This window comes from Lentinula edodes (genome assembly GCF_021015755.1).
Source record: "Lentinula edodes strain Le(Bin) 0899 ss11 chromosome Unknown C8R40scaffold_34, whole genome shotgun sequence".
NCBI classification, from domain to species: Eukaryota; Fungi; Basidiomycota; class Agaricomycetes; order Agaricales; family Omphalotaceae; genus Lentinula; species Lentinula edodes.
The window spans coordinates 405,140-427,068 of record NW_025764340.1 but is presented as its reverse complement, the minus strand read 5'-3'; the positions used below and the strand labels follow the sequence as shown (position 1 = coordinate 427,068).

The 21,929-nt window shown below is 46.0% G+C and overlaps 11 protein-coding genes across 11 annotated transcripts; 2 read left to right on the top strand and 9 right to left on the bottom strand.

The window, feature by feature from the left end:
* Positions 1 to 179: 179 nt before the first annotated feature.
* C8R40DRAFT_1174114 (uncharacterized protein) lies at positions 180 to 1,523 on the bottom strand (the record flags this gene model as incomplete). The annotated part of the gene is made up of 2 exons (XM_046232135.1): positions 180 to 787; positions 863 to 1,523. The coding sequence occupies 2 exons, from the start codon at positions 1,521 to 1,523 to the stop codon at positions 180 to 182; spliced, it is 1,269 nt and encodes a 422-aa protein (XP_046083147.1).
* Positions 1,524 to 2,477: 954 nt separating this feature from the next.
* C8R40DRAFT_1174113 (uncharacterized protein) lies at positions 2,478 to 4,496 on the bottom strand (the record flags this gene model as incomplete). The annotated part of the gene is made up of 3 exons (XM_046232134.1): positions 2,478 to 2,552; positions 2,677 to 3,102; positions 3,159 to 4,496. 3 exons carry the CDS (start codon positions 4,494 to 4,496, stop codon positions 2,478 to 2,480), a joined length of 1,839 nt encoding a protein of 612 aa, XP_046083146.1.
* A 431-nt stretch (positions 4,497 to 4,927) lies between these two features.
* Positions 4,928 to 5,824, top strand: C8R40DRAFT_522564 (uncharacterized protein). The gene is made up of 4 exons (XM_046235329.1): positions 4,928 to 5,023; positions 5,081 to 5,324; positions 5,426 to 5,608; positions 5,655 to 5,824. The coding sequence occupies exons 2-3, from the start codon at positions 5,130 to 5,132 to the stop codon at positions 5,579 to 5,581; spliced, it is 351 nt and encodes a 116-aa protein (XP_046083145.1). The 5' UTR covers positions 4,928 to 5,023; positions 5,081 to 5,129; the 3' UTR covers positions 5,582 to 5,608; positions 5,655 to 5,824.
* Positions 5,825 to 6,020: 196 nt separating this feature from the next.
* On the bottom strand, positions 6,021 to 8,503 carry C8R40DRAFT_1174112 (uncharacterized protein; the record flags this gene model as incomplete). Its single annotated transcript, XM_046232133.1, has 4 exons — positions 6,021 to 6,965; positions 7,028 to 7,169; positions 8,027 to 8,331; positions 8,432 to 8,503. 4 exons carry the CDS (start codon positions 8,501 to 8,503, stop codon positions 6,021 to 6,023), a joined length of 1,464 nt encoding a protein of 487 aa, XP_046083144.1.
* Positions 8,504 to 9,236: 733 nt separating this feature from the next.
* On the bottom strand, positions 9,237 to 10,398 carry C8R40DRAFT_1119668 (uncharacterized protein). The gene is made up of 3 exons (XM_046228733.1): positions 10,064 to 10,398; positions 9,481 to 9,974; positions 9,237 to 9,434 (listed from the first exon to the last, which is right to left on the bottom strand). Exons 1-3 carry the CDS (start codon positions 10,133 to 10,135, stop codon positions 9,377 to 9,379), a joined length of 624 nt encoding a protein of 207 aa, XP_046083143.1. The 5' UTR covers positions 10,136 to 10,398; the 3' UTR covers positions 9,237 to 9,376.
* Positions 10,399 to 12,566, bottom strand: C8R40DRAFT_1119665 (uncharacterized protein). Its single transcript, XM_046228732.1, has 3 exons — positions 12,239 to 12,566; positions 11,288 to 12,175; positions 10,399 to 11,121 (listed from the first exon to the last, which is right to left on the bottom strand). The coding sequence occupies exons 2-3, from the start codon at positions 12,164 to 12,166 to the stop codon at positions 10,663 to 10,665; spliced, it is 1,338 nt and encodes a 445-aa protein (XP_046083142.1). The 5' UTR covers positions 12,167 to 12,175; positions 12,239 to 12,566; the 3' UTR covers positions 10,399 to 10,662.
* A 112-nt stretch (positions 12,567 to 12,678) lies between these two features.
* On the bottom strand, positions 12,679 to 14,216 carry C8R40DRAFT_522436 (uncharacterized protein). Its single transcript, XM_046235328.1, has 4 exons — positions 13,989 to 14,216; positions 13,747 to 13,929; positions 13,584 to 13,697; positions 12,679 to 13,523 (listed from the first exon to the last, which is right to left on the bottom strand). Exons 1-4 carry the CDS (start codon positions 14,013 to 14,015, stop codon positions 13,068 to 13,070), a joined length of 780 nt encoding a protein of 259 aa, XP_046083141.1. The 5' UTR covers positions 14,016 to 14,216; the 3' UTR covers positions 12,679 to 13,067.
* Positions 14,217 to 14,555: 339 nt separating this feature from the next.
* Positions 14,556 to 16,741, bottom strand: C8R40DRAFT_1162387 (alpha/beta-hydrolase; the record flags this gene model as incomplete). The annotated part of the gene is made up of 13 exons (XM_046230236.1): positions 14,556 to 14,709; positions 14,847 to 14,989; positions 15,047 to 15,158; positions 15,218 to 15,356; positions 15,410 to 15,430; positions 15,503 to 15,611; positions 15,676 to 15,734; positions 15,790 to 15,999; positions 16,055 to 16,181; positions 16,236 to 16,256; positions 16,309 to 16,376; positions 16,500 to 16,643; positions 16,714 to 16,741. The coding sequence occupies 13 exons, from the start codon at positions 16,739 to 16,741 to the stop codon at positions 14,556 to 14,558; spliced, it is 1,335 nt and encodes a 444-aa protein (XP_046083140.1).
* A 444-nt stretch (positions 16,742 to 17,185) lies between these two features.
* C8R40DRAFT_1162386 (ERV/ALR sulfhydryl oxidase domain-containing protein) lies at positions 17,186 to 18,185 on the bottom strand (the record flags this gene model as incomplete). The annotated part of the gene is made up of 7 exons (XM_046230235.1): positions 17,186 to 17,390; positions 17,447 to 17,475; positions 17,536 to 17,655; positions 17,705 to 17,732; positions 17,776 to 17,823; positions 17,887 to 18,086; positions 18,138 to 18,185. 7 exons carry the CDS (start codon positions 18,183 to 18,185, stop codon positions 17,186 to 17,188), a joined length of 678 nt encoding a protein of 225 aa, XP_046083139.1.
* A 1,133-nt stretch (positions 18,186 to 19,318) lies between these two features.
* C8R40DRAFT_1239441 (uncharacterized protein) lies at positions 19,319 to 20,331 on the top strand. Its single transcript, XM_046233484.1, has 3 exons — positions 19,319 to 19,637; positions 19,694 to 19,937; positions 19,998 to 20,331. The coding sequence occupies exons 1-2, from the start codon at positions 19,468 to 19,470 to the stop codon at positions 19,911 to 19,913; spliced, it is 390 nt and encodes a 129-aa protein (XP_046083138.1). The 5' UTR covers positions 19,319 to 19,467; the 3' UTR covers positions 19,914 to 19,937; positions 19,998 to 20,331.
* A 50-nt stretch (positions 20,332 to 20,381) lies between these two features.
* On the bottom strand, positions 20,382 to 21,926 carry C8R40DRAFT_522356 (uncharacterized protein). The gene is made up of 4 exons (XM_046235327.1): positions 21,813 to 21,926; positions 21,699 to 21,732; positions 21,456 to 21,647; positions 20,382 to 21,398 (listed from the first exon to the last, which is right to left on the bottom strand). Exons 1-4 carry the CDS (start codon positions 21,912 to 21,914, stop codon positions 20,479 to 20,481), a joined length of 1,248 nt encoding a protein of 415 aa, XP_046083137.1. The 5' UTR covers positions 21,915 to 21,926; the 3' UTR covers positions 20,382 to 20,478.
* Positions 21,927 to 21,929: the final 3 nt, after the last annotated feature.

The window sequence follows — 21,929 nt, the reverse complement described above, 5'->3', positions numbered from 1 at the left end:
CCAGTTGATAACAGATTGGTACAGACCGTCGTCGCAGAAAGCATACGATAATATCTTGGGATAACACTTCCTGCGTTTGTACTCATGAGGCTCTCTCCACTGTCACAATTTTTGTCCCCCATCAATGAATTCACCAATAACTATATTGGTGACTTCATTTGTACACATTCAAGCATACATCAATATTCTGTGTATATTGGTGGAACCTCGTCGAGAGGAGGAAGCCTGACACCACTATCGGTCTGCGGTATCGCCTCACCACGACGATCTACCCCTCTTTGTACTCCTGAGCTCTGCGCTCTCTTTGTCGTGTACAGAGCATCCGGTGAAAATGTGCTCAGACTGGGATACTGGGTCACAGCACCGAAATCTGGCACTGTCCCACTGTTAGAATAGTGTTGAAAATGCCTTCTCCGTATGCAGAAGAAATATAATGCCAGCAAGAGTGCAGCAAGCCCAACGACACCTCCGATGACACCACCAACAATTGCACTAACTCGGGTAGACGCGCCACCACTCTTGGTTGAGGGGTTGGTTCGGATAATGAAATAGTCAATGATAAGAAATTGTGGGTTAAGAGTACCGTTGGGAGAGGGAGCAATTTCCATGTTGTTTTGGGATGCAGGAAGCCCGGTAGCAGTGAAAAGAGGCCAATTGAGAATATTTGAGAAATTTCCACCACTGTTGACCGTCTGCATGCTTCCAGGAAGATCGAAACTGGTTGAATTTCCATCCAGGGAATAGAAGGCAGGGCTAGCATTCCTCACAAAAGGATTGCCAGTATTCACTGAAAACAAAGATACAGACGTGCCTATATACCGTATTTAATGCCCAACAAGATGTTAAGTTCGCATCCACGTACCATTGAAGATAAAATTCACACTTGTTGCTGCGTTATCTGTCGCATTCGCACCGAAAGACTCGGACCATCCACCGGAAACATCGTTGTAGATGATTGAAGTGTCGCTTCCATCAATTCGGAGAGTCGCAGCATCTAGGGGATTGGATGGCAGTGGTTGATATTGTATACTATCAAGCCAAAGAGAAGAATTTGACGGTGAGGTCGGGAAGAAAAAAAAGTTGACTCCTAAGGTATGCTCGCTCGTAGAACCCTCTAATAGCCCTGCGGAATCACATGCAATGTAATTCGTGACCTGAGGTGTGTCCACATCGAAACTCGCGATGACATGGTCATCTACACTGCAATTCCCACCATATAGCCCTTCGGCAGCCACTATAGTGCGGACAAATGTGCCTATTATCAATCGAAAAATCAGCGTCAACAGAGGAGGTGCACGAAACTTGAATGCCTCTGGCATTTTACCGTTAAAATTATAGGTGAACGACCCGTTGGTTGAGGTTCCTGTGAGGGTCCGATTGAACACTGGTCCACCGTATCCCTGGCCATCTAGCTTGCCTTCCGAATCGAGGGAAAACGCGCTAGAAGGTGAGTATTGAATCAACGGGTCCGTGTCATCCACAACGATCAGTCGCGGGACAGCAGTATCTGGAGTACTGCCCATTGTAAATAATACAGAGTGTCAGAGCGAGGGATCCTCTTACCAGTGAGTATCGATACTTATGTTATCCTGTAGCTGTTGATTTGCTGATATCAATGATATCTGAAAGATCGACAATTACGATATACGCATCCCCAGTGTGAAATCCGAACTATAACGGGTGACTATAAAACTGGATACTGGGGTGATAATCTGCCGATGAAGAACCGGCGCAGATGGACATGAATTATACCATTGGGTAGAATCTTCACCTGTAGTATCCATAGGACAATGATGTACATTTGCCATTTGGTACTATACGTGGATCTTATTCAAATCGATTGAGAACTATGCTCGGCGAGAGTTGTGTCTCTGTAATCGTCTAGGGTTGCCACACACTTCCGAGCGAATTCCCGGTAACTGAGCATCACCAAGGACTGCCACCAAAACTTATCACAGTGAAAATCATGGGTTCTGGAGATGATCCGGGATTCGCATCCTGAAAACCTGCTCCGCGGGATCAGATACCCAAGGAATAAACGAACCGTATCGGAAAAAAGGCCTGTATAATTCATACTCTTGGAACTCAGAGCTTGTCTCCCGCTCCCTCAGTGTTACCCTTCTGTAACAAAATCAAAAGGCTTGATAGACATCGAAATAACCCATCCGAAATATCAATGCCTATAAATTCTACCAGATCAGCCTTGATGATCACTGCCGTCGTATAATACCTCACCAATTCCCTTCCCAAGGCTGTTCCTACTACCCCTACTACCTTCCATTCCTTTCCGGCACGCGAAATTCAATCGAGTGGTAGGAGTATCACTTTGTCACGGAAACCAGGGCCTTTATATTGAAGTGTATGAGTAAAAGTACACTGCATGTCATCTACGTTTTAATCCAGCCAATGAACCATTGATTCCTAGGAGAGAAAGAACAAACGCGCCAGAAAAAAGGTTGGACTCCATCACGATCCACCTAAGCATCTTTCACATTTGAAGCCACGACGAACTCAACTTCCTCCGGATTTAATGACGATACTAACCAATTTCCCTGCCGATGAATTGAGTTGAGCATGCAGTGAAAAGGAGGGCGCGAATGTCAATGGATATCCAGGTTTATACAACACGGAAGAGAGAAAAACGAAATGGGATACGAAAGATTTAACAGCACTCACCCTGTACAGCACCCCACCAACTGCGATTGTTCGTAGAATCGAATCCTCTGTACGAAGCATGAGTGATCTAGCGTCAGCAGCAGTAAATTTGTCGCTCGATCCGGAAGGAATTTCCATGTCAGAAAGGTTCCTTTTCATCTTCACGGTCGGGTGATACACGCGGCGATGTCCAGAAGTATTATTCTTCGAGCCATGCAATAGATCAATATGTGAATTGTCCTTGCGGATAGCCCAAGAATTTCCGTTGGGCGATATCACCTCTTCTGAGTTAGAATCCGCGTCTGGGGAAGCGCCATAATTCCGAGATGCAACCCGAACGTAATGCGAGGAACGTGATTCAGCGGAGGCAGATGAGGGAAACCATTGGATATGTAGCTTGAGTGTGGTTAAGTTGTGCGCTGAGCGTATAGCGTAGTATATCGAGTTCTGTACAGACAAAATCCATTGAGACTTCCCTCAAATCGTTACCAACACGTACTCACCACGTCTTCAAGCCCAACTGCACAATCTAGTACCTCTAATCGCGGGAAACTGACACAAAGACACTCGACATCACCCATCATCATGACCCCCGCTTCCGCTGTCTCCCATCTTTTGAGCGACGCAGAGTGTGATCTCGCGAGGTCAAGAATAAAGCCACGTGGAATAAGAGTCTGTCCAAGATCACGAAATGAGAATGTGTTGTATGAGCTAGCATCTGGTAGGAAAAAGTGTGATTTGGGAAAAGACGAAGAAGAAAAGGAAGGCGAGTTAGGCGGTAAAGAGAGTGAGAATGCATGTAATTTGAAGGCTTCTAGACCTTCCTTGCTCGCTAACAGACGGACCCAATCGTACATTTTGAGAGGATCAAATGCGTCTATTCGTGAATTGCTCCGAACTGTGAGCGTCTTCAGCGAAGGCAACATGATCAATCTCGCTTGGTCCCTAGCAGAAAGCCGAGTTTGAGAGGGTAGATATTCGACATCGAGGCTGTCCAGTATTGGAAGATATGTGAGGAGATTTAGAATTGCGTTGCTCGCTACGCCTTTGAGTCGTAAACTTCGTAATAAAGGTAGTTGGGAAATGACGGTGATCAGTATAGTTGGCGGAACACCCGCACATCGACCCAGCTCCAGTTCCTCTAGAGTCGGCCCGAGAACGATGGACCAACCGCCTTGAAGGACACGAGGAGGACCGTCCATGGACCAGACGGAGACTCGGGTAAGACCGGAAAGAGTGTTAAGCGAATCCCAGACGGAGGTCCCGAGGTCGGAATGTGTACGAATGGTGAGGGAGCGTAGTGGTAGTCCATTACTATTACTCCCTCCTTCTGTGGCGTTCCCCCGTACAAGCCCTACGAATTTCGTCAAGAACGCTCCCGGAGACTTCGTCATATTGCTCCCACGTCCACCTGGACCCAATGCGCCCATAGTTGGACCATACATCGTATCATCCATCCAGGTGAACGAGTGCAAATTCGTACACAGCGCCAAAGCCTTTAGCGCATCGTCAGTTATTGTCGCATATCTCGGTAAATGAGCACGATGTACAGCGCCTGTTTCTGTAAGATGACGGACGTGTAGGGCCAGAGATGGTTTCGAGAGAAGAGTGGTAGCTGGGTGATATAGGATTGTGTTCAAGTCATTCGTATTACTATTCGAGTTGTGGTGGTTTTTTGACTGAATAATACGAGAATCTAGTGTTTGATAGAGGAGAGGAGTAGCAACTTTATTGAATGATTTGGAAACAAGACAACACGATTTCCAGTCCGTGCGATCTGTCAAGTATTCGATGATAGGATGGATTAGGTCGAAAGGGAGATCTAGCAGTGGACTGGCCATCTAGATTCTACAGGCTGAGGGCCAAAAAATTCTCACGACTTCCGGGTAAAATAATTCTTGGAATTGAATAAAAGGCTTTGGTGAACCCATTTCAATGGAACCGCAAAAAATCTTTTCAGTAAAATACATGGTCATCTTACTAGATCATACTACCACTGCGTTCTTCGCTCATCCAAATGTCCCATGGTCCCACTTACCTCGGTGGACTTGGTGGACTTCTCTTCCTCCTCGAGGGTGGACTTCTCTTCAACCTCGTTATTTGCATGGTCCTCCTGCAACCCTCTAATTTGCGCATCCTTGTGCTCCAAACTCAATTTGTAGAGCTGCTTCTCGGCAAGGCGTGTCTCGTGGTGAGCAGTAACCACGGCGGCAATAGCAGCATCGGAATGGGCTCAGGATTCTACCTGGTGACATCCAGTGTTTTAGCCATTCCATTTGCTGTTCAAATTACCCAGTGCCTTCGCCAGTGAACATCCAGGACCCGTCACATTCTCAAGGTCAGAACAGAGGTGATGCGTATATTCAGCGCAAGTCGAACAATGATTGCCTTGAGTAGGATTGTTCTTTGCTGACGTCGGACATAGTACTGGTCGAGTTACCAATATTGACTGGGATCTGTGTCGTGGTAACTTGATGAGCGGTGCTAGATTAGCTAGCTTGGCTACTCTCCGGAGCGTCGCCGCCAACTTGACAATGGAGTTCCCCTCTCTGGTCGGTTTGAGCCTGCCCATTTCTTGCAGTTTCGCAGAGTCAGTTCCTTCGCCAAGAAGAACAACTGAATTGAAATTCACCGAAAACGATGCAAATCCGATCAGAGATTTTGGTAAAGTAAACATAAGTTTTTTTTTTCAAAATATTGAATGAGACTGACATTATGTACAGAGAAAGGTGAGCAAACAAAGATGAGAAGGGTACAATAATAATATAAGATAGCAGAGACTGTTAAGGTTGTGGTCGACGTCGTTGAATGGAGTTTTGGATGCTTCCCGGACCGTTCTTATTTTTACACCTTCAACAACTTCTTGAAGCCTTTTCACCTGCTTCTTCATCAAAAGTACCCTGGTAACGACATCCTGCCCAATTGAAAGAATGCTCTCTACGCTCGAAGAATCGTAAGTCCCACACGAGTTCATTTGCCTCTGAAGTCGAACTCTCCAGCTGACAATTCCATTTTGCCAAATATTCAATGTGCCGATTTTCCGAATACACTCAGCCCGTCCCTGCTACTGCATTTCTTTTCCCTCGATGAAAAGGTCTTTAATTACTCTTGCTCTGGGTCATGGACAAAGCTTCAAGTTTTAACCAAACATCTCAATATGAATCCTCGATCCAGAAGCGTCCGAATTTTGTACACACCGGCCAGAATCTATGTATCGAATAGTGTCATTCTATGAACTCGTTATAATTCGATCATGAACATTCAGAAACCCCCCCGGTGGCCGCAATATCGTAGAAGAGGCAGATGAAGTATAGACGATCGTTACACTCCTGCAGTCCCGTATGCAATTGAAGCCTATGAAAGGATTACAATCTAACGAGATGATACTTCATCCGACTTAACACACCCTCTTCCTCAATCTCGCCTTCGATCCGGGGAGAATTAGCAGGCTCGGTGATCATGTATGGATAGTGCTTGATATAACGAACGTTGACGTTCATTCGTCTAGCAGGGAGAGGGGTAATTGGAGAGGGAGGTGCAGGGGACTTTAAGGAAGCAGGAGTTAATTGGACCGGATCGGAGGCGCGAACCTGATTTTTGACAGGCTCTACAGCAGGGGAGCAAGAGGCGAGGGGTACACAGGAAATTGAGCAAGTACGAATGGGCGACGGTCGAGGAACTTGTGTTGCCCAGGTCGTTGACGAGGTGGCACTCTCGTCATCGTTCTTTACTAAAACTGATGACAATCTTTCTTCTTTCATCTCTTCCGGTCCATCCGAGCCAAGAGAAGGCCTAGTTCCTTGAGGATTCTCCTTTTCCTTCGCCGTTGAAGGTTTCGACGTGGCGATCGTGTACCTCCTCCTCTTCGCCATCGCCGGAGGTTTTGCGACGTCGAACAACCGACCTGTAGGTGAAGTTGGGCTTCTCGCCGAATCGATCGAAACACACGCTTTGTTGCTGGGGTTTTGTACATCTGTCGTATGGGGAGCGGGAGCAGGGGAAAATGACGGAAGATGGCATAGTGGAATCGGAAGCTCTCCATAAGCGCTGAGGGTATGTAGGTCATCGTAATAAGCCGACTTAGTTCGAAGAGTTGTGAGCATCGGAAGATCGCACTGAAGCGCGTCAATCGCGTCGAGTTTTGATTCTTTATTCGTGTCATTCGATTTGTCCATGAACAATGGTCTACTAATCATGGATCCAACAGTTGTGGACGATCTAGGACGCGTTTTGACTGGTTTCGGTGTGGTGGTGCAGATGGTGGAAGATGAACATTCCTGGCTTCTTGTATGCTTGTAGGGGGATGAGGCCTATGAGCGATAAATGAACGATATGAGAGAGAAAATTGAGAATGAGCGGGAGATATGCTCACCGGGAGCACAGACGAAGCGATGTCATCGATTCCCCATCCAAGACCTTTCTTCTTGATCCGTCTCTTGGACGATCTGGAACTTGTTGGGAGTAGGCCCACAGTTTGAAATGGCATTTGAGGTATGGGGAGAATGAATGAGGCACTGAATAGTCGATTAGAAGGGGTGATATAGAGTACAGGCCCGAAAATTCTTCTTGATTCTTCGTCCTGATAATGTTGTTGGTTGATTACAGAGTGTAGTGTGGGCTTCCTTCGGACCTTTTATACCCTATCCCGAAGACGAAGCCCATACATGTGATGCGCAACGAATATCCAACCATAGTTCTATAAAGTGCGAACAATGGACAGCGTGAAGGCCTGAAAGGTAATTCGAATCACATAAACGCCTACGTAGCACGGAAGTTGCCGATCCTGTCACGTCTGCGCTAAGCGCTGGATACTTTATCATGAGCGCCTGACTTCACATTCCTTTCCGCGCCCCTGCCGTTAACTATCGCTGCCCAAAACTCAACTACATAGTCCGTATATACTGTGCATCAACTCATCGGGCATGAAGCAGATTGAACACTTTGCGTTGTTTCGCCATTGTCTGCACACTTTTTGCTCTACTTAAAAAGACACCAACAGCGTTTAAGCGAAGAGATCTTCCAGTACAACGACACAGTTTTTCCCCCATCCAAGCAACTCAGATGAGAGAGTAATGCGCGAAGTGTGGCCCAAAAACCAGCCTCTTCACAATTTTAGAAGGATCAATCACCAACTAGTGACAACCAACAAGCATTCAATTACAAGTTTCGAAGGCAAGGAAAAAGCGCACCTTCTTTATGCAGGCGTGTAAGGAAAAGGAACCCGAATGGTTTTGGTATTCAATGCTTCTTCTGCGATCATTTTTTCGCGTACATCCTTCGTGACGTCCAGCGGCCCCTTATAAGTCTTAATACGGATGGAGGTCAATTTACCCGTGACGAACAGTTTTCCTGTCTCTCTCAAAATACTGACCGTCCCTTTGCAGGGCAACGAAGACCCGTTGTAGATGAATCGACATCGGATATGACTTCAAATGGAATTTCTTGATCCATCGTTTTCAGGCCTGCAAAATCATTGAGTGCTTCGAGTTCAAACGTGACTCCAAAGCCTTCGAGTGCTTTTTCGACTGCCGCATTGATTTTTGGGTTGGCCGGCTCTTGGCCGTCTTTTCTATTCTTGCTGTTCGCTGTATATATGTACTGAGCGTGTTGCTTGGCATAGAACCCAGGGGCACGGGTTACAACCGACGCAGGTCTGGAAATAGGATTTAACGACACCTAGGGGGGAACATCGTTCAGAAATTGGTTCAGAAATTCGAGGATGCTGCCGCAGAAAGAACGACGAGGGATACAGATGACTGCGGAGATCATCACTCACGTCGTTCGTTACAGGGGCTGCATATGCAGCAGAAGTAACACCAAACATCAAATAGGCAATGTTGAAATGCATGATGTTCGTCGTTAGCTAGCGGATGACCAGTGAGGTAGCTTTGAAGACTACTTCCTTCCGGTAAGTTTAGTGATTGAAATATCGATGGATAGACAACTGACAGTGAAGAACGAACAACAGATGGACAGGAATAAAGACAGTAAAACAAGGGGATAACTGTGGTGATTCTCGTTGACCAGAAAGGACGACCGACCAGCAGTACGTATTTCAAGGCAGAACAGAGGATGAAGTCGACGAAGAGGGAAATCCCTCGACCAGTCGCACTTTTATATGTCGGCTGTGCAAATTTATGCGAGAGTCTGATCACAAGAGCTTGTTTCAGAAAATAAAGATACACTTCAGGGTTGATTGAAGGATACGCTCTGAGCGCTGCAGCCCTAAGCTGTGGCCGGTTTTCACATCGCCATCAGCCACAGATTCACAGAAAACGCACATTTGGAAAGACCTCTGTTATATTGTAAATACTAAATCAAACTTGACTGTCCTTTACCACTTCATAATGGGTAGGATCATAGAAGGCAGGCTGCATATCCAGGAGGGCCCATGACGTGGATGCTGGTCCATGTGTTGGCAATCAATTATAGCGCATGCCCGGATACTGGATACACATTTTTGATGTGCAGGCCACTCTTTGAACTGAAGGTTCCACAGCAACTCACCACCTAGCATATGGAGGCCCTGTACCTACTCGCTGCGCGCGGCGTCTCAAATCTACAATGTACCAAGCAAGGTGTGGTCCATGACAGTGGAGCCTAGTAGAATACAGCAACCCTACTTATTGAAGAGATACAATATCCAGTCCGGTTGGCGCTCACAACATACGCCAGAACACGGATACTGTTCAACATCATACACCGTGCAAAGTAAAGATTCTCAGTCAAGTTCAGGGCATCTATGATTCAACCTTCCAATTCCATTCTCCGGATTCTTACTGAAATATAGTCAGCGAGGTTCGATATGGCCAGGAAAGGACATACCTTGCGCCTGCAGGTACAAACTCTAAACAAATGGTTTTGGTCTTCTGTATCCTCTCCTTCTTGATCCTCTCTTTTCGTTCTTTTTGTGCTTCGTCGCCCTCGACGGCGGGAAAACGACGTTCATAGGAAATAAGCGTCCCTATGATAGTCTGGCTCTTGAAAAGTATTGTTGCCGTCCCCACACACGGGCAATAAATTCCCCCAGGCTCTAGTAGAATGACCGAGGTGACATTGAAATCAATCGTGCGAGGGTCCTGGTTCTCCTCCATATCCACACCCACGAAATCATTGAGTGCGGATCCCGTGGTTCCAAAGCCTGCAAGTACTGTTTCAACCGCGGCATTGGCTAATGAAGGTTGATGAGAGGGAAACTTGAATTTAGGAAGGTTTTTCTCCAGTTTGATCTTTCTGGGTTGGCCTTCTCTTGTAAATTCGTATTCGACATGGGGAAAATTCCCATTGCGTGCTGTAATGCTAGAGTAGCTTAGACCGACCTAAAGCAGAGTATCGTTATTAAAACCCCGTACATATGGTACAGGGAGAGGAACCACATATACATTGATAATCTTTCGATAACACTCACATTAATTGCGACAGGGACCGCATATGCGGTGGAGATAAGACCCAAGGCCAAGCAGGGAATGTTGAAGCGCATAGTATCCGTCGTTCGTCAGTTATAACAGTGAGACGGCTGTTTATGAAGAAGGTCGAAGCGAGCTCGTGTCCAGAATCAGTAGGACGTACGGGCACAATAAAACCGGAAAAGAGAAGTTGTAGCAGAGACTTCCTTGACTAGCAAAAACGACTGGCCAGCAGTGGTAATTGGACGTAGGGGTAAAATAGCACGAATTTTGCGAGATCCGCCTACATGATAGGTTTTATACAGATAAGCCCGTCGGTTGACCGTCGCAAATAACCACCGGTCATATATCAAAGTTATCATTTGAACCAAACAAAGTATGTACACTCGTTCCAGTAGAGAAAAGTCTGTTCAATGGACTGAAGTCGGAATGTAGTGATGAAAAATGTCATAGAATGAATGGCCAACACCTCTGTTCCTTCATTGGCCTTGTCGAAGACTCAATTGAATAGTTCATTGAACTTTCATTCTAAGCATACGGCCCGAACAGCGCGCGCAGCTTCGCTTTCTCTACACTTCTCGAACGCAATCCCGGTATCTGACTATCGTTTGACTACCCGTTTCGACAGAGGGAAGACAGCCTGACAGAATTTCGAGACACTACTTCCAAAGCTCCCGCTCCTTAGAGGAAGTTTTATTTTACAACGGCCTTCTCCGTTGACAGTGGTCCTGGATCCAGCAACCGGAATGGGAAAAAAGCCGACTGATTCCTGAGGATTTGCTACTCCATATGAATATAGATTCGAATATAGGAGTGCATCTGTATGGGGAACGGAATGAGTTATTAGAGTTGGGAGAAAGTGAGGCTGTGAGAGAAGAACATCATCATCGTCCTGGATAGAAATGCATGGTCCCACGTCAGCGTTGGATTCTTCTTCGTCATGAAAATCCATTCTGGAGCTTTCATTATCGCTGTAATCACCGCAATGGCGAGGAATGTCGAGCCGATCACTGGCGGCTGCATTATCGAGCTCGTGATAGTACGTGGAAGCGACATGAATCTAGAGTGAGGAAAATTCTGGGATGAGTGGGACGCAGCAACTTCGGGTGCAAACAATAAAACAGGAAGGAAAACAGGGATGAACGGAGTTTGTATGGACATATTGCATAGGGGTGCATTAATGAAAAAGCGAAAGGGATTGAAGGGAAAAATCAATCTTCACTCACGATTGAGTCCGAAGGTACGACAACAATCCTAGGACTAGATTTCTTTTCAAACAACTTCACACCATCATGATTCTCTAAAACATTTAAACGCCCGGTGACCACCATCACAGAAGATTCTTCAATAGAACCATACCAGGTGTTGGAAGGTGAACGGTCCGATTCTGAGCTAGAGTGGCATTCCGACTGACCGCCTTCGTCTGTGGCGAAGAAACCTTCTGATACCTTAAAATTCAAGGGGAAGCGTGAAGAGTGCGAAGGTGAGCGCCAGTTGAGCGCGGAGCACGGTTGGCAACATTTAGAAGGGGGACTCTGCGCTGAAGATTGGCTATGTCTGGTCGTCCGAGGTATGTTTTGTACTGCAGTCGACCAGCACATTTCCGCGAACGCGCTCCTTGGTCGAAGGATAAGCTCTTCATCGAGGTCTTCAAGACACGCATAGTCAAATCTGACTATTGGGCGCAGACAGGCTGGATCTATCGCATGCACTTCGCTAAGATTCGAGTGCTCTGCATGAACCTCGCTGCTTGTCCTCGAGTTTTCTTTTTGGCGTGGGTCATCTTGTCCCAGATTAACCTCGGCTCCTTTTTCGTCATTCAAGCACGATGGCATGTTACAGACATCGCTCGGGATACTCTGTCGCGGACGGTATCCTGGGTGGGACATTCCTGAATTCCGATCCGTACTCGTGCGATGAACATGAGGTGTACATATGTTGTAGGAGTACGGGTGAGTGGACGGCTCAATACGATCCGGTTCGTACCCAGGAGATGTCAACGTGTCCGAATGTCGAGTACACGCATTTCTAGATATCATATCCTCGTACTCGCGCTTACATTGGCAGTTGCGAGATCGGTGTGCGTAATCTATCTGGTAGTTCATGGATGAGATCTGGAAAGAAATCAAATCAGCGCGAACAAGAATATGAACAGAAGTGGGCCATAGCCACCTCACTGCCTGAAAGCTAAACCAGTGAAGTAGGAATATTACACGGATTTTAGTCCCCTCTCAGTCGGCCAATGAAGGTATCGAAAAATGAGGACGCAGATGAAGAGGGATGAAGATCAGGACAAGCTATTTATGCGTATAAGTATCAGAACTTGAGGCTTAGGTTGTGCATGTCTTGAAAGGCACTCGAGCAAGACAAAATGGAACCCTTGATGTAAATGTGCGAAGAAGCACAAAGAGAAGAGGTAATGAATGTGGAAGCAGAAATGAAGCTTACCCGATTCGGTAAACTAATGGACAACCGGCTCAATTCGAGAGGCAGAAAGGAGATTATTTTATGTACTCTCAAATGATGAAGACTATTTGGAGAAGCCGAGAAACGTAAATCATTGATGAAAGAAGAAACCAGGATGACTTGCCTTGCCCATCTATGCATAAGAAAGAATTTGTACAGGTTCATTTTCTTCATTTTCGTACTTCAATGGAGTTGTCCATGGTGTTGATACCGAAAGTAAAGACCATCGATTCTCCGTCCAATCATCTCGGTATTTGTTGCCGCAGAACGAACTATCACTGAAACTCAAAGCTTCAAGATCACGATTAACTTGTTGGTGCGATATTGTGATGATTTCCAATGAATGTAGTAATGTATTCTGTATGCGTAGTGGATGGCAAGAGGAATGAATAGCAGCAATGTGTAGATTTACGACGACGAGAACCCAAAGCAACGACGACTCAGGCGAGCGAGCAGGTAATGAGCAAAGCGAAGAGAAACACGAAGAGAATGTACAAGAAGATCGAAATGCAAGCGGTTATAAGCCTGGAGTTGTGAATCTCAAGTAGTTGATTGCGTAAGAGGCTGCCCACTTTTTCGACGTAATTTCTTTGTGAAATCCTTGGCTTTGGCAACCCAGGTATTGTTGGAGGCCCAATTACTGTTGGACGAGGTGCTTTTGAGGCTGGACATGGATTCTTTGGAGTGGAGCTTGGGGGCCAGAGAGGCGCCAACCGTGACCGTTGTAGACGGAAGATGTGACTCAGCTGGGGAGGATTCTTCTACAGTCGCAGTTGCAGCCTGCACAGAGACACCAATAACCAAGGTCCCGTCACTGTCCTCGATTACGGGTCGAGACCGCGCGCGCGACAAGCGACGAGGGAGAAAAGATCCAACTGCACGGGACAGAGTCTGGCGAGCAGCGATTCTGTGCACCTGGGTGACGTGATTGTCATCCTCCGCATGGAACCCCTCGTTGTCAGAAGCATGCGAGCCTATAGACTCATGGCTATTGTTCTATGCACATCGTTGAACAAGCATGATTTACGTGATGAATGGACGGTAACAAGAACTTACCAAAATTTGAGATTGGTAAAAAGGAGACTGCGCAGCCAAAGCGGTTATGATGGTCGTAGGGGTTGTAGGGGGAGAATTCGCGGGAGGGTCTTTTGGAGAAGTGTCATCTGCCAACTGGTTGTGTTGTGAGAATTACAGTGGAGAGCAGGATAAATAAGCTTACCTGACCAAAGCGCGTGATAGACACGCTTCCGCGCCGTCGTGACTTCAGCGAGGAAAGTCTTTGCACGTCTATGGGTAGAGGTTTGGCTATTTCTTCCGCGATATTTTTGTCCTCTGAGACTGCCAGCACGCCATTTTCAACCTCGGCTCTCCTTTGGCTTTCCTCCTCTACACGTTGGAAGATCTACGTGTCAAATGCCCAGGGTGAGTGCAACAGCTATAAGATATACAGAAGACACATACTTTCTCGAGGGAATCTGGAGGGTCCATCCTTTAAGTCAAGGAAGGTTTGGACCAGATTATGTGAGGGTAAAAAACAGGAAAAAAAGAGAGGATAAGGAGAGGCAGAAAAATTGTGACCGTCTAAAGGATTTGCATGTTGTTTGTAGGCCAACAAGGTCTTCCAACAGACAAGCGACATCGGGCATTCGGTAAAGCAGAAAACATTCAACCACTTTCTGATCAGTCCCACGTAGGGCACAGCCACTTTATATATTTCAATCAGAACTCTTTAGAACTCCGCTGTACTGGTAGACCAAAGTTCATGAGGCGCAATACTCACTTCCAACTCTTGATCTTCCACGAAGTTCCTCTACAACCTGCACACATCTTCAAACATACATCACTAAACATATAGCAACTACTTTCGATTTCTGTCGAGATCCCGATCAAAGAGACTTCGGAAAAACAATGTAGTAGATCGATCTTTGCGTACTAGCAATCCGATGTTTCCTTGGTTTCGCTCTCTTCTGTAGCGGAGTAACCTTTAACAGGAGCGTATTCAGGTGTGTAACGCAGCCCAGAGCCACCTCACGCAAATTCCCGTCTCGATAACTGGAAAAGTCGTTTTATCACATCTTTGGGATCTTCCCGAATTCCACTATGGAATAACTGATTTGTGATATATTGCTCCGTGTTGTGGATCTTGCCTGCTGTTTCTTGCGAAAGCTCAAATGGAACATACCTGATTTTCAATTTGTTATATTTCACTGAAACCTTCTAATGGATCATCGACATTACTCACATATCTTCGAAATATCTGACACAGTGGATCTAAAGTTCAATTGTTGCAGAACCACGGGATGTGACACTGGTACTCACGTAGCGGCTGAAACCTTAACTTCATTATTTGCTAGTTGCTGCAAGTCATATAGAGGTCCCCAAGACACATCCTGAGCTAGAAGTTCAGCAGCGCCTTTCAGAGGGCGTAGGTTGGCGTAGTCATCAAACATTTGCGGGAAAATCTACAACATGAGGGTCTTCCAAATTTCAAACCAAGGGAAAGCAGAGAATTCACTTACCATTTCTCCGGTAAAATAAATAGGCTCATTCGCAGAAAGTTTTTTGACATGCGCCCATGAGAATTGAGGATTTTTTTGTACAATGCGGTCCGCAGACCATCGGGACGCTTTGCTATAACATGTCCATTAATACTTATCAGACATACACGCACACGGAAAGACGCTACTCGCCCTTGACAATAGATAGGCTCATGCAAGATGGCGTATATAGGATTTCCATCAAATGACTGATTATGTTCGATGTTTTGCAATGTCTTGTACGAAAACTTCCCAAAAAGCTCTAGATCATTCGCTGCTCGGAAGACGGTTTCTTGTAGAAAAAGGGAATGAGCATGAATTCGAAAAAAACATACGAATACTCACGATGCACTCGGTCGATGCCACCTGAAGACGGTATGATTCGAAAGGGTCAGTACGGTGGCAAATGGACGCTTGATAGCTTCGACTGGGTCTCACCTGACATTCCAAAGTCTATTCCAAGCTGTTGAAAGCGACGCACTGTTAAATTCCCGCTACTAGGCAGAACAACTTTGTTCTCTTCGAGGTAATTGGCGATCTCCCTGACCTACCAGTAAAGATATGATGCATGAAAGGATGACACGTAGGAAATTTTCGCATAATTCACATACTCGACCGATATCCTGAGGATATTTTTCATAGTAGATCTTGTTTCGACTGATGACCTTTCCTGCAAAATGACGCATGAGTTCTGAACACATCCGCGTCTTCAATGGCCAACTCACGGACAGTCCACTCATAGTTCGGATCCGGATGGTCGATAAGTGGAGCCAGACCTCCGGTAATGAAAACCTCCTTCAGACCTTTACTATAGAAAGACAGGTACGTGATGGCACAGAATCCACCGAAACTCTGTCCCATGATAGTCCATTTCCTGTCTTCCTCCTCGGGCTTGTTGCCTATGAGAATTTCGCGAATGGATTCACAATCTTTAACTATGATAGAGATATCAAAGGGACTAGGATGATCGCGAGGAGCATTGTTGCGTACCAATACTATCAGCTCGGAAATGCTTCAAATAGTCTGCAATGTCTTGGTCTGATTTGAGGCGAGCAGGTAGGGTATCTGCTGATATTGGCGTGCTCAATCCGGTTCCGCGAGGGTCGAGCCAGAGTGTCTGCAGGAAATCTTCGACTGTTGAAGACGTCGGACGAGATGGAGTAACACGTACCTGATATCCCTCTGCGTGGATCTAGAAGCCATTCATTGCAGTCTTCGAACAGATACAGGCTGAGCGGACAAACCTCACCCGCAAACCCTGAGCTCCCCATGAGACCTACTTCAAATCCAGGCCCGCCTGATATGTGATAGACTGTGTGAGCACAAAGAAACTCGCGTTAGACAATAGTGAGTTGACCAACCTTGTAGGTAAACCACTTGAGGTGAGAGACAAAGAATCAACCCCAACTAATTCAAGAAGCGATACGTTGCGCACAATATGGCAGATCTTTTTCCTCCTTCTCTGTTTTGGCTTTGTTTTTTGGAATTAGATTTCTGGCAAACACACGAATCTTCTCTCCAGTCGGGGTATTATAATCCAAAGGTAGATCGAAGAAGCGCTCAACAACTTTGATTTGATCTGTATTTGGGCACTCAGCGGTTAACGTACATACTAACGATGGCTAACGACTGATTTTCCTGACTCTAACCTTTATTGTGATAGGTCTCGAGGTCCATTGCGGAGTGCGATGACAACGATTTGTTCAAGTTTGTTCTTAGACCTGTGGTGAAGAAGCGACCTCCACGCAGGGTTTTGAACGTGGTATTACTCTGTAACGGAGGGCCAAGAGGGATTGAGTTTGTGCGAGAACGAAACGGTTTTGCTGGGAAAGATTGAAGATAAGATAGTCTGGAAGCCAGCTTCCTCATGATCATGACCATATCGTACTAATGACCCAGATGGCGGTCCGACAGCAAAAGCGACCTGGTGGTAATAGAAATATCATGTCAAACGTCCGTTACCAACTCACTTCATTTTCTCGGCGGGGTCTCCTCATGACTCAAAATAAGTTAAGTGGTTATCAAGGGTTACTCATTAGTGAGAGACCACTGCGTACATTACTTATGATACATGATAAATATGGACAAAAACGAGAATCACTGTAGTAAATTCATACTTGGTCAACGCCCACCCTTGATCAAATTGGCACCCGTCACTTCATCCTTACTGGGATCAGCCTCAAGGTCCATGGGGTCGACTTCGTTAGTTGCGACACCATTTATTGGCGCATCACCGCATCCACAATCATACTCGTCGTCTAGATGCGCGCAGTCAAACTCAGGCTTATGAAGCCGGTGATTTACTTCATTATGGACAGCACATAACCTATGATTGAAAATTCCAAAGTCAGTTGGGAAATTCGTTGCACATGGATGACATACCATAGTGAAGCGGCTCGACGAGAGGATGTCTAATCAAATAAGATAGCATGAATCTCAACCAGCTCTTGAGAGTAGGACGATGGACGCACCTGAGGCGGGAACTTCTTGAGAAGGGCTTGGAATTCTGTTGCACATTCGCCGCAGGGGTACAGTCGAGAAAGTAAGTGAAAGTACGAGTTTAACGCGTCCCGCTCATCATTCGTGGGGGCCTGTATGTCTTCGAGTAAAGATCAAGAACAACAGAAGGTAGAGAAATACCTCTGGATAACGCAAGGTCATGGTATGCCTTTATTGAAATTTATCATTAGAAAGGTGACCAATAGGTATACGAAGGTTGGACGTGCAAGAGTTTCCATGTCGCCCGACCGAGTGCAGCCCTGACTTATTCATGAGTATGAAGTTTCCGACCATTGCAATGTAGCAACAAGAATGAAACGTACTTCGCTGTTTCATTTCCCAACTTTTCCATGATCACCCCTCCTTCGATTGCGCTACTTGGAATGTTCAGCGCAGTCTTCAGGCCTTGAGGCACATTGTAAGAATCTGTTCCTGGTTGTACTTCGCCGAAGAGTTGGTCGGTCCAAGGATCCACATAAGATCGCGTAGGCGCATGGAAAAAGCCCAACATTGCCAGGGCAAACTGGGAGAATTTGCTTCAGTCACACAGGATGAAGATTGTATTGTATCTTACAAGGACAATGACGAGGATGACAAAAGTTCGCGCGAATTTGGAAATCATGTTGCTAGTAGCCGGCACAAGGTGAGAGGATGAGAAGGAGAACTGCCAGCAGCCAGATTGTTCGAAGTCCGGACTCTGTATTCCCCTAGTACTGCGAAGGAGCTCAAATATGCCACGTGCGGACGAGGCCCGGAGGTCAACCGGATGCCGCGTTCACTGTTATGCACGTCGAGCTGGGATAGGGATTTGTATATCTAATCGATACTCATCGTTCAACTTAGTAACGCTTTCTTACTCTTTTTGGCTTTCTCTTCAATCACCGCGCCTCACGAAAGAGACTTCATGGCTTCAAATGTCTGCTGCCCACAGAGTGCTCACCTCGTTTGGACCTGAAATTGAAAACTTGGAACTATAAAGTTTCTAGTTACTAAAAGGAACAGCAACACCCAACGCTACGGTCAAGATGAACTTTATTGTCTCCATGGTTGTGACGACTATCGCGGAAATTCTTTACCTGGACCTTATATGTTGAAGGTCATCGCATTTAGCCCGGAACAAATCTTTGGCAAAGGTGGTCGCGGTTTTGAGAAGGATGTAGATGCTGATTGAAAATATCTACGCATAGTGAGTACTATAACAAGATACTCAGGTATGAGCGGTTTTTTCCAAATTTTCTTGTCGATTGAGCTGTCTGTTTAGATGAATTATGCAAAGAACCCGCATCCCCTGTGAAGCTTCAGTGTTGTGGGTCGCTAGAGGCTCTGCGTGTAGCAACCGCTATCAGGTTGTTAGAGTCAGCGCTGATTCCGATTGTCGACCTTCAGGGGGTGGTCCTCATGATAGTGCACTTTCATATAGACGCTCTACAGTTCAAGTGCAAGCTATACTCAAATCTTACTCCTAAGGTCGTAGTCCGCATTAATTCATAGCGGAAGGGATGAACCTTACACAACCTCCTATAGAATGGATCGCAAATGGATAGATTGCTTCATCACTGGCACCAGCGCCACCATGTAGGCAGCGGAGAACTAGGTTGGATCACACTACATTCTTATGACGTGATGTATAGAATCACCTTTGGCCACAGTTTCAGTATTTCTAAGACTCAACATCGAGAATTCGAGGGGGCGGTGAGGAAGTATATTCGTTTCCCGACAGGTATCGAAAGTTTCGAAACGACATATCAGATTGTTCAAAACCGGGAAGGAAATAAAAAGCTCAAAAACTATAAAACCTTCACCGATGCTTTGCATTTTTCTCCAAGAGCTGGTCTCTCCAATTATATTCGACACAATCGCGCTCACCCCAAACCTTATCCCATTCCTCCATTCAACCAATAATCATGCTTTCCACTTCCATAAAACTTGCGCTTCTTGCCGTCCTTGCTCTTCGTCTCTCTGTAGGTTCTGCATATGCGGCCCCGCATGGAGTCAGGCGAAGTGATCATGACGAATCGATGAATGTGCGCAGCACTTTGTCTACTCACGAGTCGACCCTCGATACAAGACAGATGTAAGGTTTATTCGTTTAATCGTATGCATACACTGAGTCCTTAATTGGATATGCAGAACTGGGATTATCGACGCCATAACGGGTGCTGGTGAGGCCGGTAGTGATGCTGCGAAAGTAGCGAAAGGAGGATCAGGTGCTTCAAAGGCCAGCAAAAGCACCAAAGCCGAAGCCAAAGACCAAAACAAGGGCAACAGCACATCTCAACAGCACGAAGTAGTCAATATAGGCATGGATATTCGCGGAATCAGTGATACAGCCTATGATGAACGTTCATAATTCTTCAGAAAACCACAAAAGTATGTATGTGTGTGACTTCGAGTAATCTATTCTCGATATTGATAGTTGTTTCCTATCTCACAGCGACATGAGCGAAACCTGCATCAGAGTTCGAATGAGGCGGTGTTCATAGGTGGCCGAGTTCGATAAATCTTAGAATGTGACGTTTTCGCTCCAAATCAACCTCACAACAAACAAAATGAATTTTATATGCTGAGTTAGGCACTCGGGTGACACATAAGTGAAAGTGAAATCAATGTCGTTGCGACCAGTGGTTCCTTCAGTCACTTCGACCATGGAGAGGTTATATCTTCTCTGATACCATACGTACTCCTTCATTTCCTCCTGATGCTTGCGAAGCTCTTTGCTCATGATTCCAAATAAATTCAGACCATGTCATTCAAAAAAGTAATACCCCACAGATGCAAAACATAATCGCTTTCATTTACTACAAAGGCAAACTAATACACCCAAATACAGATAAAATCTCTTGAACAGTACACTTCAGTAATTACAGCGGAATATGGTACAAAATGCGGAGAAACCTGGGAACTATATGGAAGACTCACACCCTGTTTTCCCATCGATTAAAAACTTTTCCGATCGTCTCTTTGTTGTATTCACGTTTCTTGGTTTTTCTCTTCTTCTTCATATCCTTTGGTGGAGTCCATTTATCCAGAGCGGCCATCTCTCCGGGATCCTGCTCAATTGCCAATGCCGGCTCAGCTGGCCAATTCACCCAGTGTCGTGTGCTGAGTATACACCTGAGCCATTTTGTGTTCCAAAAAACCCAAGCTTCGGTCATTTTCTTCTCCTCCACTGTCAAAGGGCGAGAGGAGAAGGATTCCATAAAGTCAAACAGGATGCTGCAGTCGTGGGGACATTCATTAATCAACTCCTGCTCGACAAAGCGATGCAATTTTTTGTTACGCAACACAGACACACGACCAGTCTCAGTGTGGAGGGTAGGTGCGTTTCGCGCCATCGAGCGATTCCGGAAATAGCAAGGGGAAGGTGGTGCCGGTACCATATTTGCATCTGGATGGATGTAAGGCTCTGCAGAGATTATTGTGCAGTAGTTAAATGTGAACAACCCGAAGTCCAAGACGAGCTCTTCGCCCTTCAGAGTCGTGAAGTATATCCAATAATGATCCTTTGGATCCTGACCGAGCCAAAACTGATCAGTGAGTGTGTCCCAGAACGCGAACATGTCCTGAGGTGTGACACTCGCTCTGCCTCTCGCGATACCGAAATCCGCAATAGGAGAGCTTTTGTAGTTGAGCCTGCTTCGTCGCAGGGACGAGTTTCCGTCGGGAGAAGTGTACATTTCGCCCAAGAGGGCGACGAGGACAGCGGAAATGAGAGGAAGAATATGTCCTTCGCGCAAGAAACGGCGCACAAGTTTGCCGCGAACTTGATCAGACAAAGCAGTGGGCCACCATTCATTGTTCAACACAGGGTGCACAGTTGACCCTATTTCTTTGCCTAGTGGAAGATGGAATATAGAGTGATATGTCATAAGAAAACAAGAGCACCACTAACCCAATACAACAAGCTTCGCGCTGGTTCCATCCGGAAAGGTCATTTCAGGAACATATGGATTGGGTGTGTTCATTATTTGGCGAGTGATAGCGGGATGCATGGGTCTAGCAGGTAAAAGACGATTGGATTCAGCTAGCACTGCTAGAATGGGATGGAATTGATCCAGTGAGATCCTGTCAGTCTGTTTCTTGCCTAAATATCCCAATGAATAACATATGAGAATAGAGAAAAGTTCTCATTTACCGCATATTCTTTTGTGCTTCACCCAGTCTCCTGTCTGACATTCCGTTGAACAATAAGTTACCTATGCTTTGAGATCAAACGTCTGAAGAGAGTAGGTCGGGAGCATGTGCTTACTTCCCCGCAGAATGAGCATAGCTTGAGTTCTGATAATTTCTTGCAGCAGACAGCACATTGTTCCAGGGATTTCAGGGGAAGCTGGACTTGACGAATGGGCATCAGGGGTAGAAGTGC

What these genes read in the sequence shown, in the direction of transcription:
- C8R40DRAFT_522564 (XM_046235329.1), top strand. Translation starts at nt 5,130, where the DNA reads ATGAGCGGTGCTAGATTAGCTAGCTTGGCTACTCTCCGGAGCGTCGCC. An exon ending in CGATCAGAGATTTTGGTAAA is followed by an intron (nt 5,325 to 5,425) that starts GTAAACATAAGT and finishes TAATAATATAAG; the next exon opens with ATAGCAGAGACTGTTAAGGT.
- C8R40DRAFT_1119668 (XM_046228733.1), bottom strand. Translation starts at nt 10,135, where the DNA reads ATGCGCTTCAACATTCCCTGCTTGGCCTTGGGTCTTATCTCCACCGCA. An exon ending in CGGTCCCTGTCGCAATTAAT is followed by an intron (nt 9,975 to 10,063) that starts GTGAGTGTTATC and finishes ACTCTGCTTTAG; the next exon opens with GTCGGTCTAAGCTACTCTAG. An exon ending in TTTGTACCTGCAGGCGCAAG is followed by an intron (nt 9,435 to 9,480) that starts GTATGTCCTTTC and finishes ACTATATTTCAG; the next exon opens with TAAGAATCCGGAGAATGGAA.
- C8R40DRAFT_1119665 (XM_046228732.1), bottom strand. Translation starts at nt 12,166, where the DNA reads ATGAACTACCAGATAGATTACGCACACCGATCTCGCAACTGCCAATGT. An exon ending in TCGTACCTTCGGACTCAATC is followed by an intron (nt 11,122 to 11,287) that starts GTGAGTGAAGAT and finishes TCCTCACTCTAG; the next exon opens with ATTCATGTCGCTTCCACGTA.
- C8R40DRAFT_522436 (XM_046235328.1), bottom strand. Translation starts at nt 14,015, where the DNA reads ATGGACCCTCCAGATTCCCTCGAGAAA. An exon ending in CTCCAGATTCCCTCGAGAAA is followed by an intron (nt 13,930 to 13,988) that starts GTATGTGTCTTC and finishes TTTGACACGTAG; the next exon opens with ATCTTCCAACGTGTAGAGGA. An exon ending in CTATCACGCGCTTTGGTCAG is followed by an intron (nt 13,698 to 13,746) that starts GTAAGCTTATTT and finishes CAACACAACCAG; the next exon opens with TTGGCAGATGACACTTCTCC.
- C8R40DRAFT_1239441 (XM_046233484.1), top strand. Translation starts at nt 19,468, where the DNA reads ATGCTTTCCACTTCCATAAAACTTGCGCTTCTTGCCGTCCTTGCTCTT. An exon ending in ACCCTCGATACAAGACAGAT is followed by an intron (nt 19,638 to 19,693) that starts GTAAGGTTTATT and finishes TTGGATATGCAG; the next exon opens with AACTGGGATTATCGACGCCA.
- C8R40DRAFT_522356 (XM_046235327.1), bottom strand. Translation starts at nt 21,914, where the DNA reads ATGCCCATTCGTCAAGTCCAGCTTCCCCTGAAATCCCTGGAACAATGT. An exon ending in GAAGCACAAAAGAATATGCG is followed by an intron (nt 21,648 to 21,698) that starts GTAAATGAGAAC and finishes TGGGATATTTAG; the next exon opens with GCAAGAAACAGACTGACAGG. An exon ending in CGCGAAGCTTGTTGTATTGG is followed by an intron (nt 21,399 to 21,455) that starts GTTAGTGGTGCT and finishes ATCTTCCACTAG; the next exon opens with GCAAAGAAATAGGGTCAACT.